Source organism: Papaver somniferum, chromosome 6, assembly GCF_003573695.1.
Source record: "Papaver somniferum cultivar HN1 chromosome 6, ASM357369v1, whole genome shotgun sequence".
NCBI classification, from domain to species: domain Eukaryota; kingdom Viridiplantae; phylum Streptophyta; class Magnoliopsida; order Ranunculales; family Papaveraceae; genus Papaver; species Papaver somniferum.
The window spans coordinates 108,596,863-108,611,432 of NC_039363.1; the positions used below are offsets into that span (position 1 = coordinate 108,596,863).

General features: G+C 36.4%; 1 protein-coding gene across 1 annotated transcript; it reads right to left on the reverse strand.

The window, feature by feature from the left end:
• Nucleotides 1–1,003: 1,003 nt before the first annotated feature.
• On the reverse strand, nt 1,004–5,431 carry LOC113291292 (60S ribosomal protein L14-1-like). Its single transcript, XM_026540844.1, has 8 exons — nt 5,306–5,431; nt 5,096–5,197; nt 4,391–4,443; nt 3,838–3,971; nt 3,625–3,734; nt 2,791–2,996; nt 1,546–2,107; nt 1,004–1,074 (listed from the first exon to the last, which is right to left on the reverse strand). The coding sequence occupies exons 1-5, from the start codon at nt 5,429–5,431 to the stop codon at nt 3,703–3,705; spliced, it is 447 nt and encodes a 148-aa protein (XP_026396629.1). The 3' UTR covers nt 1,004–1,074; nt 1,546–2,107; nt 2,791–2,996; nt 3,625–3,702.
• Between the last annotated feature and the right edge of the window lie 9,139 nt (nt 5,432–14,570).

The window sequence follows — 14,570 nt, forward strand, 5'->3', positions numbered from 1 at the left end:
AACTGATGCTCTCAAGCCCAGTAGGTAGTGTACTGTAGCCGCAGGTTCTTTATACAGATAATATCTGAATGTAGCGGTTTAAAAATGAATAGTCCATAACTAATGATGATGATTTAGGGCTGGACAGATTCCACTGAAGTATAAGAGATTGGTGATTGGTGACTATCTAATTCAGCACGAGGAGCACGATCTCCTTTCGTGTTTGATGCAGTATCAAGAATCACAATTTTTAGAAAAATCATCAACCTTTAAGTCGTTTAACTCGCAAAATTGGCTACTGCAAAGTAGCTTTTGGTATGCCGTACGGAAATAAGTTATGAATACAAAAGTAAGAACAATGGTATTACAGCATTATTTCAAGTGACGCACCAAAAATAAGAAGGGCACCCATCTGATAATACGGTTCCATATTAAAGTTCTCTCGTCACTTCCTTGATCAACCACAGGCATTAGGCAGTGAAACTTGAAAGTGCACACCCGACAATCATATGCCTGGCCAGTATCATAGTGAGTGCAGATAGGTTCCTTTTGTGTTTCTGAGTCCTCTGACAACTACTAGCGGATTAGACAGAAGTTAATCAACATTAAGCTACTACTTGAATAATCATACAGTACAATTTTAAATTTTTTGCAGCAACATTAAGTTTAAGATGGAACAAAATGGATGAACCCAAACTTGGCTTCTTAAATAATACTTTTCTCTTTCTATTATACAATTTCAGCGGAAAGTTTTCATCTGAACTTAGTGACTTGGGTCTCCTACAGTAAGGGTACATCATATCATCAGCGTCAGCATTGATGAAGTTTCCAACTCTATATACGTTCTTCCCTTCACCAGAAGCCACTATATTTGCATTACGAGTAAACCTACAACAAGACATACATTACAACTCAATAAAAGGTTCAGGTTGCGCCATAGCCTCTATATGCATAAAATTAACAGAAAAAACAGTGTCGTGGTTATAATAACTATAAAGAAAAATAAAGTAACTCAATAAACTTGCCTAGGCAAGAATTCCTCTGCTGCAGGCTGCGGTGGCTTGCTTGGTTGCGGTTGCGACAAAGGTTGACCATCTTCAAAGTAAAACAGGAGAAAATCATCAATCAGTTATTCGGAAAAAAAATGAGAAGTGCATAAACAGGACCATGTTCTAAAGACTTAGTGGCACATAAAACTCAATTGATTTTCCGAGGAAGAGTATCATTCAATGGCGGACTGCAGAAGGTGTACGGATAGGCTTATGGGATGAGTGTGCATTAAGCTTTTCTAACTATGCATGTATGAAAAGGTTACAGTTCCAAGATGAGGAGTATCCAATACTAACAAACATAAGAAAGTTCCTGGTAAATTTACATATAAAGTACTGAATCTAGTTATCTGCTAATGGTGATGGTTTTGCAGGTATTGGAGGCATCATTAGGAGTGAAGGAGGAGATTTTGTTGCTTGCTATAGTAAACATATTTTCAAGAACACAAATAATGTTGCAGAAGTTTGGGCCATTAGAAATGGGCTTCGTTTGGCTATGGAGCTGGGCATTACTGACCTGGAGGTGGAAAGTGATCCAGAATATGCAATTCAACTCTTCCCAGCCGCAGTGCGAAACAAAGAGGCTCATCAGTGAAATCAAATCTCTCAAGGGATGCTTCAATAATCCAAGGTTCAGCCAAAGATACAGAGAAGCTAATAATGTTGCTGATAGACTTGCTAGAGATGGAACTTCTAAAGAAAATGAAGGCATTTGGATAGGAACTTTACCTAGTTTTCTAATTCATGTATTTCAAAATGATGCAAGGGGGATTACTACTCCTAGACTTGGTAACTGCAGCTCTAGCTAGTCCTTTTTAAAGGCCTGCTTATTAAAAAAAAAAAAGAATCTACTCCAAATCATGCACAAATACTAAAAGTAATGAATTTTATAACACAAATTAGAGACAAGTAGAAATGTTTTATAGTTTCCGACAGGCATAAAATGTCTCTATAGCAAACAATCATTGGTCACCGTCCGTTTTAAGAGCATGTGCCGGGGCATAGGCTGGAGCCCGTCCTGGAACATGACCTGGAGCATGGCCTGCAGTTGCTGCTGCAGGTCTTTCATCCACCAAAAGCTGCAAGAAGGATTATCCGTGTGAATAAAATATGTGAAGATGCAATAGTTAATACAAGTATGCTAGTTCCTGTCGGGGTGCCTAATGACAAACTTAGGACGCCGACCCTTTGACAACTATCCTCACTCTAAATCTCTAATTGCATATACACTAAAGACAAGCAGTTGTTAACATCAGTGCTGGAAATCATTGGAGGTCATGGGTTCTGAACATATAGCATAGCCTAAGAGGGTGGTTAACAGTTCAAATTTTTAGACTATAAAGTGAGCAATTGTCAACGAAAAATGACTTGAAATTTTGTAATCACAACCAAGGACATTAAACTAACATACTGATTAATTTAATAACCCTGACCAAGGCATCCAAAAGGAATGACAAGCTACTACTCACTAGGTTATAATTCATTAGTCACAGGAAGGTCAAGATAGTAGTCTCAAACCAATTGATGAGATTAAAAGCAACATATAAGAAAATCAGAATATTAACTGGATTTGCGAGAAGCAAGCTCCAAGTTTTCATGTGCCATTAACATGTGTAGTCGTTATTGTCACTTAAATTTCAAAAATGATACTTCAGCCAATTTGGTATAAAGACGTTGTCAATATAGAGTTGGATAGTGAACAGATTTTTACACGCTATAAAGACTACTCATGGGATCTATGATGAAATGAAAAAATTCTAACCTCAACACCGATACAATACGGCAATTCAGAGTGTTTCCCTTGTGGAGTTGATGGGTTTCTTGCCCCTGCATCAAGATTCATAGATGGATCTTTATCTTTGCCATCCATGTGCACCGAATAGCCCACACATACATACTTAAAATCTGTCAGCCTTCTTCCCTCTTTAGAAGCGTCCACCTCAGATTCTCCAACAATGTGACTAGGTCCTGGCCAAAAGAACACAAACGTAACCAAAATCAGAATCTATTTTGATGATATTATGAAGAAACTACAAGCAAAGATGTAACTCTATAACCAAGAAAGTTAGATTTCCACAATCATTAAAAATAAAAATCATTTTTCAACAAACCCAATTTTTAAAAGCACCAGAAACATAACCAAATTCAAAAAATTAGCTAAAAATAAGTAGCTAAAATTCGACTACAAAATTCCTTTTTCTTTCCTAAAAGGTCCAACTTCACAAGTTATGTCCAAAACTTATGCAGTCTGTTGGTCCAGCTTAGCCTTCTTCAGCATCAAGTACCTGATGGCTAGCTCCCTCCTAGCAGCATTTTGCTTCAACAGGTGAAGCTCCTGGTGAATAGCTTCACCCCTCTGCCACATCTTAATTAGCTAAGATGCTTTCAAAAGCTCCGATTTAAGAAACTAAAATAAAAAGCTCCATTGAAGCAAAACATTTGGATAACTAGTGGAGGTTTCCAAGTTACTACCCTTAATTTCGATATCTATAATGCAAAATCAGCATAGTAAGTTTTTACCAAAACAGAGACGGTTCGAAACACCCTTTCTAGAAAAGAAATTTGCAAAAATCAAATAAAAAATTGTTGGACAAACCTTGATCTTTGCCAACATGACCTTGAACCTGTCAATCATTCAAGGATGCTCTTTTCTTCTGAACAATGAACTTCTACCTCAAGAGCTGCTTTCCCATTTCCTCTTAACATCTGTACAACATTTAAACAAACAGTATGATTAGCGATAAGGCAGATGCAGTGAACACAGTTATCACTTTCTCTAAACACTGCGTGAAAAAATCTGGTAACTTGCCTGCAGCCTCCATGGCGCCAATCAAAACCTTCTTCTTGGGGATTCGGCCAATGTCAATCTTGATGTCTGTTAACGAGAGCCTCTTGAAGCTCATTTGGCTTCTCACCATATCACTCAGGAGCATCAACAAGTGCCTGTTCCATTCACAAAAAGTAAAAAGTAACCAAAACATCCGCTGGTTAACACAGTGCAAACCAAAAAGTACAAGGTATCCAGTGTTTCTAGATCCATGGGGCGGAAAACTAGTTAAGACAACAGGAAACTAGCAGAGTAATCTTACTAAATAGCATGACCCTTTTCCCTTACAGCTATTATACAAGTTAGAGGGTACCATTTTGAAGAGAACTAACTAAATACCGAAGGTAGGTGGTAGAAGCATTACATAAAGGAAGGGGGTGTGTGTGTGTGTGTGTGGTGGTGGTGGTGGTGGGGGGGGGGGGGGGGGGGGGGGGGGTCAAACCTGATATGTGCCATATTACACAGGACCAAGAAAAAGGAATTAAGTGAAACAAATTTCTAAACCGAACATGCAACAATTCATGTTTGGAGCTACCTGAGAGGATGCAAGCAAGCGGCTCTCTGCTCTTCTCTCGTCGCTCCATTCCCCTAAAATATGACCCGCTTATTTAGATTAAGGAACAAATAGTACAAGTGTAAGACTGAGTCACGGTGATATATTTCAGCATATTGAGGAAACTACGGCGGAACAAGAGTTAGGATTAGAAACTTGAAACTAGTTAAAGTAATGTTGTATTCCCAATTCATCTGATTATGGTAAACATGTATAGAATGATACTGGTTTCTTTATACAAGTAGACTTAATCAGAAGCCGTAATATGACATGAGACACCGAGACCTGATCCAAAATGTGTTTTGATGAAATTAGGACAATCTAGGAAGTTCATTTCTAAATCCGCAAATATCTCATCTACAGCTATAGATGATTGTACTACTATTAACTATTTGTCAGCAACGATCAGTTACCGAGTCATTCCTAGTAACAATTCATCTAGGGCAAATGTCCAAGTTATCAAAGCATCTTACTAATTTAACACTACTCCGTGCCAAAATGCTGCTTACCCTTAACTGGATTCAAGAGTTTTTTTTTATGTAATAATAAGATGATACAGTAAAACCCATCGCAAACCCTTCTACCGGAAAGCATATAATCACAAACGAAGATATGAAAAAATTGCGTAACTCAGATTACGCATTCATAGAGCAAAAACAACAAATCGATCTGAAATAAAAAGCTTACCCTGTTTTGGTGGATGACATCAACAATGGCTACAAGTTTACCATAACATTCTCCATAGTTAACGAGAGCAACTCTCCCAATCTCAACATAACGCTTGAAAGGCTACGAAATCAGAAAAAATAACGTCACAAATACTGTTAAACCCTCGTTTGAAAAATTGAAGTAAGCAATCACACAAATCAAACATAAAACCCTAAAATAATGATTTACCAGATTAGAAAATAAAGGAACCTGAGTAGATGTTATACCATTTTGAAATTTCTGGTGGTGGGAACGAAAGAGAAAAAGATAGAGGAGGTCGTTGAGCGCCCCGGCTACGATGTGGTCGGGACACATTTTGTATGTGATCGGGCCACATTTTCTGTCACGTATTTAACTAGAAAACCGGCCCCTTCCAAATCCCTTTTAACTGTTTCACTTTTAAGAAAAAGTAGGAAGTTAAAGAAAGAGAAAGAAAAATAATTAGGTTAGGGATGGTCATGGAGCGGATATGGGGTGGGTATGCCAATCCCAGTCACTGTCTCGTTCGTAAAAAAAAAAAACGCATACCCGTCCTGTTACTCATATGAATTGGGGCGGACGGGTATGAGGAATACCCATATGAAACGGATTTTCCATAGGTTACCTGTAACACTGAGCTAATACATAAATTTTTGCATATAATCACAACTATTTCATTATCTGTTTCATTTTCTCTATTTTAATATTTGGAGAATGCATCTGATCACAACGAAAGAGCCAAAATGATGAATGTACAAGTCTAAACCCCTAAAAGATGAAAGGTACGGAGCGGGTTTGGGGCGGGGATTACCCATACCCAACCCCATCCCCATTTATACGGGTAAAATCCTACCCAAACAGGATGGATACTCATGGGGATGGGTTTGGATGGGACAAATGGTTATCCCTAAATTAGGTAATAAAACTATTTTCCAATTTTTTTCTTACTTTATGCGACGTGTCATCTTTTAAAGAGGGGCCACATACTTGAAGTATGTGGCCTGACCACATCGTAGCCGCACCGGTCGCCGAGTGCATGGACTAGGGATTTGTTCCCACCTTTTCATGGTAACAAGAAGGGGACTACACGTGCATCCCGCATAAGTCAATGTACTGACAAGTTTTATATTTTATTTTTTAAGCTCGAAAAGAAATTTACTGAAAGATTAAAATGTTGTTACAGGAGGGTAAATTCTACTCAAGGAATCATCAACTTGAATTATTTTCTCCGGAGGATATTAGGATATTAATTTGATGACAAAAATTCTCTTAATCCTCCGAGGATGCCAAGACAAATTATTGGTTATATTTGTTGACGTGTATTAATACTGTACTTTTGATGTCTGAATCTGTTTCTTTATGTTGTTTTTTTCTGATTTGTCATTGCTAAAGTGAATGCTTGATTAAATCCATAAGTGTGGGTATATCAAGCTTTATATTTTGTTTTCTTTTTAAGCTCGAAGGAATTTACTGAAAAATTAAAATGTTGTTAGAGGATGTTCCAAAGGACAAAAATTCAATTATTCTTCCAAGGATTTCAAGCTAAATTACTAGTTATTTCAACTCAAATTACTAGTTATCATTTCAAGTTTTGATGTTTAAATTTGTTATTTATGCTCTTCCTTTGTTTGTTTTTTTGGACTTGTCATTGTTAGAGTGGGTGCTCGGTTAAACTCACAGGCATTTTTATGTGAAGCTAATTCTCAAACTTAGATACCAAAAGTATTTCTTGATTTAGTATGTGAAGCTTATTCTCAAACTTAGATACCAAAAGTATTTCTTGATTTAGTATGTGACGCTTATTTTCAAACTTAGATGCCAAAAGTATTTTTTGATTTAGCTTACCAAAGTCAGCTCCAATCTAGCCTACCAAAGTCAGCTTCAGTCTAGACTAGAATATGTAACAGAATATTAGGAACTTTCAGGTTACTCTGAAAATTGAAGGTCACACGAAGACATCATTTAGAAGAACTTCATCAAAGGTTAATAATGAAGACTGGTATTTCTTTCATCTTTTTCTCCCTTCTATCTATCTATTTATTTTTTGTAACAAAGTCAAATGGCTTTAGTAGTGAATCAACTAGCGTAACAAAGTCAAATGGCTTTAGTAATTAAAAAATTATAAAGAAGACTTTTTGTGTCAAATTCTCCATGCTATTTTCTTATCGTTTTTTAGCTGGATGATCTTTTACAAACATTTTTGCATGAGTATTTGTATTTGGTTCGTCTGAAATTTCTTATGTCAAAATTGCTATGCTCTAAATTTTTCTCTTATGAGAATAGAATTTATTTAAGCCAAGTCCTGTGAGATTTTCTCTCCTAGCAAATATTGGTTAAATTTGTTTTTGCAATTTTGTTGTTTTGGTATCTTCATCTCTAAAGGAAAGGTTGCGTACGTACGTGTACCTACTTTGCATGGCATGAACCATTATTGGAAACCGTAAATTCTGTTTCCTAAGGAAACTTATAAATACCAAACCGTTTATGAGAGTGTGCATACTCTCTCCTTTTGGTTTAAGAATGACGTCTCCTTCAAACTCTTGGAAGTTACCAGCTGATTCAATTGATGACTCTGTTTATTTGGAGTTTGTTTTAACGAAGAAAAGAACTCTTGTGAAAGCTGACGAACTCGAATCCCGTGCCTCATTCTATTATGCATTTTCTCATCAAGATCGAGAAAATGTTGAGATGGTTTCCGCTGAAGTGGTTAATGGTTTTCTCACTGATCTCGGGAAGACTCAACTGAAGCTTGAGAACACTGTAAAGGATCTTAATATGTTGCGTTCTGAGTTAAAAAAAGGTTAACTCCGACCTTGTTCTCATGAAGTCACATGTTAAGGATCGTCTCAATGAGGATATCTTCTCTGAAGATACTACCGATGATGTTTGTCACAAGCTCGACGATCCTGTGACCCTTGAAGGTTCCGGTTGTGAACTATGATCATCACTTTTGATCGCTCCTTGGATTCTTGAGTTGTTTTTAGTTTTTTCTTTTTCTAGGAAACTTCACGTGAGAATTTTTATTCTTGTTTTTGTTTAGAAGGATTACTAGGGTTTGGAATAGCCATTATTGTGATTACACATAGCTATTTCCAAATGTTTTCATCTTCAATATTTTTAGAGTTATTTAAATTCTAAGTTATCTGGAAGATGATGTTTGCAATTTTTATGGTTTTATATATTGAAAATGGTTATGGGATATGTTTTTTACGTCCGTGAACCTTGACTGTCTCATACTTGTTCAAAAGTTATCTCTATTATATGTCGTTATGAAAGTATTGATAAAAGATAGAATGAACTTTTGACAATACAAAAGTTAAGCCTTTTATGTTATTATGCAAATATTGATGGAAGAAAGGATAATCTTTTGTTTACAAGAATTATGTCTATTATATGTCATTGTGCAAATAGTGATGGAAAATAGAATGAATTCTTGTTTATTTCACAGTATTAATCTTCTCTGATCCACATCTTTTTGTATATACTGTGTTGCTCCATAAGTTTTCTTATGTCGAGCATGACCAATTGAATTGATCATTTTTGGTGGTTGATTCAATCGAGTTTTTTGGATACAAATTCATGTTCTCATGTGATTTGGTTATATCCAAAGAAATCCTTCTTTTCTTGTAAAAGCAAGGTCGCCTTTGTTGTTCTTTCGGGAATGAAATTTTATGGCGGAGAGTTCTTTTTGAACTTGTGCTTAATCGCCATATCTTTGTGGGCAGTGCGGCTTTGGAATATTATAGGGGTCATCTTGTATCTTTATAAACTCCTTGATGAATGCATTTAGCTTCGACTTTATGATTGCATCTAAATTTGTTGGTATGTTGTTCTCTTTTGGTCATGAAGAATCTCTATGGAAATTTCATGAGGATCCCACTAGTTTTCGTATCTTTGCCAAATTTTATTTACAAAAAAGGGGAGAATTAATGTGTAGTTTCATACTACAAATACATATGGTTTAGGGATCATTATGTAAGGGAGAGTGGTTTTCATATTGATATGATATATTGACTAAGGGGGAGTGATACATATCACTATAGTATTGATGTTGTGTAATAATATTATGACATTGTATAACAATGATCGAGAACACTTGTTTTCTCGTTGTTATCGCTACGGATCTTCAACAACTATGATGCTGAGTTGAACACATTTAGAATCATGGAGTACTTTGAAGTGACGAAGACTTCGAGTCGTGTTGAAGATGCCAAGGAGATCAAGCATTTGGATGAGAAGGTACAAAGTTTTTATTTATTTTGTAATCCATATGTATTGATAGTTTTGTCGCTAAAATTGACAAAGGGGGAGATTGTTAGAGCATTGCTCGGTCGAACTCGCATGCGTTGCTATCTCAAGCATGTTTGTCAATGTTAGTGATCAAAACTATAAGTCTTAATTTCTATCCTATTTGGATGTCTCGGACTAGGACATAAATTGTGTAGTTGAGCATTAGACTTCACGGTGTTCATCATTTGAAGATGAAGAAATACTAAGGGGAGCTTGTGGAACTTCATCGACAAAAGGTATGTGGAGACTGAAACTCATCTATCACTTGGAAAGTCTATTTCTATTCTATTTCCTATATTGAGACATAAGTCGTGTTACAATATAGTTTTTTATTATACACATTTGAGATTTTGAGCTGAGTTTAACTCGCTTGTATATTTCTCGGAATATGTGTTGGCAAGCTTTCGCTTCGACCAAGTTCATCTTACATTCGTGACGAAAGTCCGAATAAGATCATATGAGAATTGCCGAGTAACATCTTACATGGTTTGTGTAATACAATCATTTGGTGTAGTCTTGGAATGTTCATTATGATAATTTCAATAACTTGAAAATTGCTTTGATGAAAAATAGTTTGTGAATAACAACTATATAACATCCTCTAAGAAAGTTTCAATGATTGAAATAAAGAGTTCAGAATCAAGTAACCATGTTTGGATATAAACATAGTATGTTAATCACATTAGTGTGCAAGTCCAAAACCGGGAGCATGAAGTATGCGTACCCGTACGCGTACTGGCGGTTGCTGATGTCTGGGTAAGTATGTGTACCCTTACGCATACCGGTGGAGAGTTCACTTCCGTGAATTTCTGCTGAGTTTGAAAATGTAAGTAATATGCACACCCGTACGCGTAAACTCGGTCCGGCTACTTAAGTATGCGTACTCGTTTGCGTACTTGAGTAGGTTACTTTCTAAAATTGGTTGTGTACATGAACATAAACATTTATATTATAAGTAATGCAATATTTGCAAACCGTGGCTATAATGTTCATGAATAGATTCGAGTGAATCAAACCAATTTTGTTTCGGTTGTGTTCTTATATACTTTTATGAGAATATAGCAATTAAACGACTCTTTAACTAGTTTTATTTTAGTCATTTGAACTAGTTATGGTTAAGATGAATATGGTTGATATGAGAGTTTATCATATGGATAACTTCGGTTAACTATTGTGAGTCAACATGGTGTACACGTTTAGGTACGGTTCATAAACCTAAATTAGGGTATATTTCATTTGTGTGTAACAAGCTAAGTTCAATCTAACGTTTGAATGATATTAGCTTGGTTGAATCAGGTTTTTCATCTAACAGTGAATAATGAATGCTTTGTTACCAAGGTAACTTAAATGGCAAACACGGATTTGAAAACTATATAAAGGAGAACTCTAGCAACTAGGAAACCTAATCCCCACACCTCTTGTGTGTTACTAGTTGCATAAGTTAGAGTCGATTCTCCTTTAACCTTAGGTTTTCCTAAACCTTGTAGGTTAACGACTTGAAAGACTTCATTGGGATTGTGAAGCCAGACCCGACTATTTCTCTTGTAGTTGTGTGTTCTGATCTTGCCCAATTCTATCGTTTGAGTACTATCTTCTCTAAGATTTGCTCGAGATTAATTTCTATGATAGGCAAGATAAAACCTGATCACAAACATCTTCGTCTCACCGTTTTTGATTCCACAATATCTAGTTTCGCCAGCATACGATTTAGACCATTGTGAGGTGATTGATAATACTGAGTTGTTCTTCAGGAACATAAGTCTGGTTTATCAATTGGTTCCTATTCACCTTGATTTATCAAAAGACAGAACAAAAACTCTTGGGTATTTCTGTGGGAGACAGATTTATTCAATCCTATAAACTTTTCTGTGTGAGACAGATTTGTTTATCAAGTCTTCGACTTTAGTTCGTAGCAACTCTTAGTTGTGGGTGAGATCAGCTAAGGGAATCGAGTGCTTAGTATCCTGCTGGGATCAGAGACGTAAGGAGCGCAACTGTACCTTGAATTAGTATGAGATTGATTAGGGTTCAACTACAGTCAAGTCTGAAGTTCATTGGTAGTAGGCTAGTGTCTGTAGCGGTTGAATACCGTGTGGTGTTCAATCTGGACTAGGTCCCGGGTTTTTCTGCATTTGCGGTTTCCTCGTTAACAAAATTATGGTGTCTGTGTTATTTCTTTTCTGCATTATATTTTGTTATATAATTGAAATATTACACGTTGTGCGTTGTATCGATCAATTAGGAAATCCAACCTTTGGTTGTTGATTGAGATTGATTGATGCTTGATCATTGATCTTTGGTAACGTTCAAGTTTACTCCTCTTATATTTAATCGGGCTCGCAGATTTCTATTTGCTGATTGCGGATTGAATTAAGAGTTAGAGATATAAAACTCTTTGATATACTTTTATCTAGATTGTGTTAGAGCATTGCTCGGTCGAACTCGCATGCGTTGCTATCTCAAGCATGTTTGTTAATGTTAGTGATCAAAACTATAAGTCTTGATTTCTAGTCTACTATAGCTAAGTCTCGGACTAGTATAAAAAGTGTATTTGAGCTCAAGGACTTCATGGTGATTCATCATACAAGAAGAAGAACTACTCAAGGAACCGGTGGAACTTCTCGGAAAAAAGTTATGTGAAGACTTGAACTTATCTGACACTCAAAAGTCTATCTACTCTATCTCCTACTTCTTGAGACAAAAAGTCGTATGTTATATATAGACTTAGATTATAGACATTTGGTATTTCGAGCTGAGTATACCTCGCCTATCTATATCTCGAAATATGTGTTGGTAAGCGTTTCGCTTCAACCATGTTTATGTTTACCTAGTGACGTAAGTCATGAAATGTTTCAATCACTTTGAAAATTTCTTTAACGAGAAATGGTGTAACAACTATATAACATCCTCTAAGAATGTTTCAATGGTTGGAATGAGAGTTTAGATTACATAACCAATGATGGACATATGTATTGTTATGGAAACACATATGTGCATAAGTCCTATCCCTTGAACCAAAGTTTGCGAACTTTGTTGATCAAGAGAAATCGGAAGAATGGCTTGTTTCCAAGTCCGCGAACTCAGTCCACGAACTGCCGAATTTCTCATCCCGAGAAATTCTGCTGGAGTTGACAAACTTGTTGCGTGAGTACCAGTTCGCGAACCGGCGGAAAGTCTTTGCCGAGATTTTCTACTGGAGTTTATAAACTCTGCCCGGTTGCTTAAGTCCGCGAACCTAGTGTGCGAACTTAAGAAGGTTATATATCTGAAGAAGATTTCCGAACTTAAACTTATAAATACTAAGGAATGCAATTTGCAAACTGTGGCTATAAAGTTCATGAACCGATTCGAGTGAATCAAATCATCTTTACTTCAATTGTGTCTTGTGTGGTACATAAGATTTCCTTGCAATTGAAACAACTCTCTAACTAGTTCATTTGAGTCAATAGTTATGGTGAAGAAGAATATGGTTGATATGAAATGCTCATATGGCTAACCTTTTGGTTAACTATTGTTGAACCAACAATGTACACGTTTGGGTACGGTTAACAAACCTAGAAGCGTGCATTTCATTTGTGTATAACAAGCTAAGTTTTCGATCTAACAATTGAGAAATATTGGCTTGAATCTAAATCAGGTTTTTATCTAACGGTGTATATTGTTTTCTTTGTGACTAAGGCGAAACCCTGATTTGAAAGACTATATAAGGGGACGTCTAGCAACTCTGAAAAACTAATCCCCACACCTCACGTGTGATACTAGTTTGCATGCTAGAGTAGTTTCTCCTTTAACCTTTGGTTTTCTTCTTCTAAAACCAGGTTAACGACTTAAAGACTTCATTGGGATTGTGAAGCCAAATCGATACTACTTTTATCGTAGTTGTGTGATCTGATCTTGCATCTTATATCGTACGAGTACAATCAGATTGATTGGCTTGAGATTAATATCTCCGATAGGCAAGATATAAAAAGTAGTCACAAACATCTTCATCTCATTGTTTGTGATTCCGCAATATCTTGTTTCGCTACCATACGATTAAGATTGTTGTGAGGTGGTTGATTTATCTTGGTTGTTCTTCGAGCATATAAGACCGGATTATCAACTGGTTCCTGTTCACCTTGATTATTATCAAAAGATGGAACAAAAACTTTAAGGTTTTTCTATGGGAGACAGATTGATCCTTTTATAGACTTGTTTGTGTGAGACGGATTTGTTTATTGTTAAAGCCTGCGATTTTGGGTCGTAGAAACTCTTAGTTGTGGGTGAGGTCAGCTAAGGGAATCAAGTGTACAGTATCCTGCTGGGATCATAGGCGTAGGGAGTACAATTGTACCTTGGATCAGTGGGAGACTGATTGGGGTTCAACTACAGTCCAGTCCGAAGTTAGCTTGGAGTAGGCTAGTGTCTGTAGCGGCTTAATACAGTGTGTGTTCAATCTGGACTAGGTCCCGGGGGTTTTCTGCATTTGCGGTTTCCTCGTTAACAAAATTTCTGGTGTCTGTGTTATTTCAATTTCCGCATTATATTGTTTTATCTTTATAACTAAAAAAATAAAGGTTGTGCGTTAGATCATCAATTAGAGTAATCCAACTTTTGGTTGTTGATTGTCATTGATTTATCCTTGGATATTGGTTTTTGGTACCATCTAAGTTATTCCTTGTGTTTTATTAAAGACTCGCTGATTTCTATTAGCTCGAGTAAATCAAAACAAGAGAGAGACATTAACTCCTTGAGATACTTTTACCTAGATTGAGTCTGACTGTCTAGTTGATTCTCTAGAAAGTATTTCAGAGTTAGTCCATACAGAATGCTAAGAGAAATATTGTGTGGTGTTGTTAGACCCCCGCCTTTTCAGATTTAGTCTGACTGTCTAGTTGATTCTTGTTAGAGCATTGCTCGGTAAAACTCCCATGCGTTGATATCTCAAGCATGTTTGTCAATGTTAGTGATCAAAACTATAAGTCTTGATTTCTATTCTATTATAGCTAAGTATCAGACTAGGATAGAAAGTGTAGTTGAGCCCAAGGACTTCATGGCGATTCATCATACAAGAAGAAGAACTACTCAAGGAACCGGTGGAACTTCTCGACAAAAAGGTATGTGAAAACTTAAATTTATCTATCACTCAAAAGTCTATCTACTCTATCTACTACTCTTTGAGGCAAGAAGTCGTATGCTATATATA

Coding starts and splice junctions, on each gene's coding strand:
- LOC113291292 (XM_026540844.1), bottom strand. CDS start 5,431: ATGTGTCCCGACCACATCGTAGCCGGGGCGCTCAACGACCTCCTCTAT. Junction 4,444..5,095: donor ATGTCATCCACCAAAACAGG/GTAAGCTTTTTA, acceptor GTCATATTTTAG/GGGAATGGAGCGACGAGAGA. Junction 3,972..4,390: donor GCTTGCTTGCATCCTCTCAG/GTAGCTCCAAAC, acceptor TGAATGGAACAG/GCACTTGTTGATGCTCCTGA.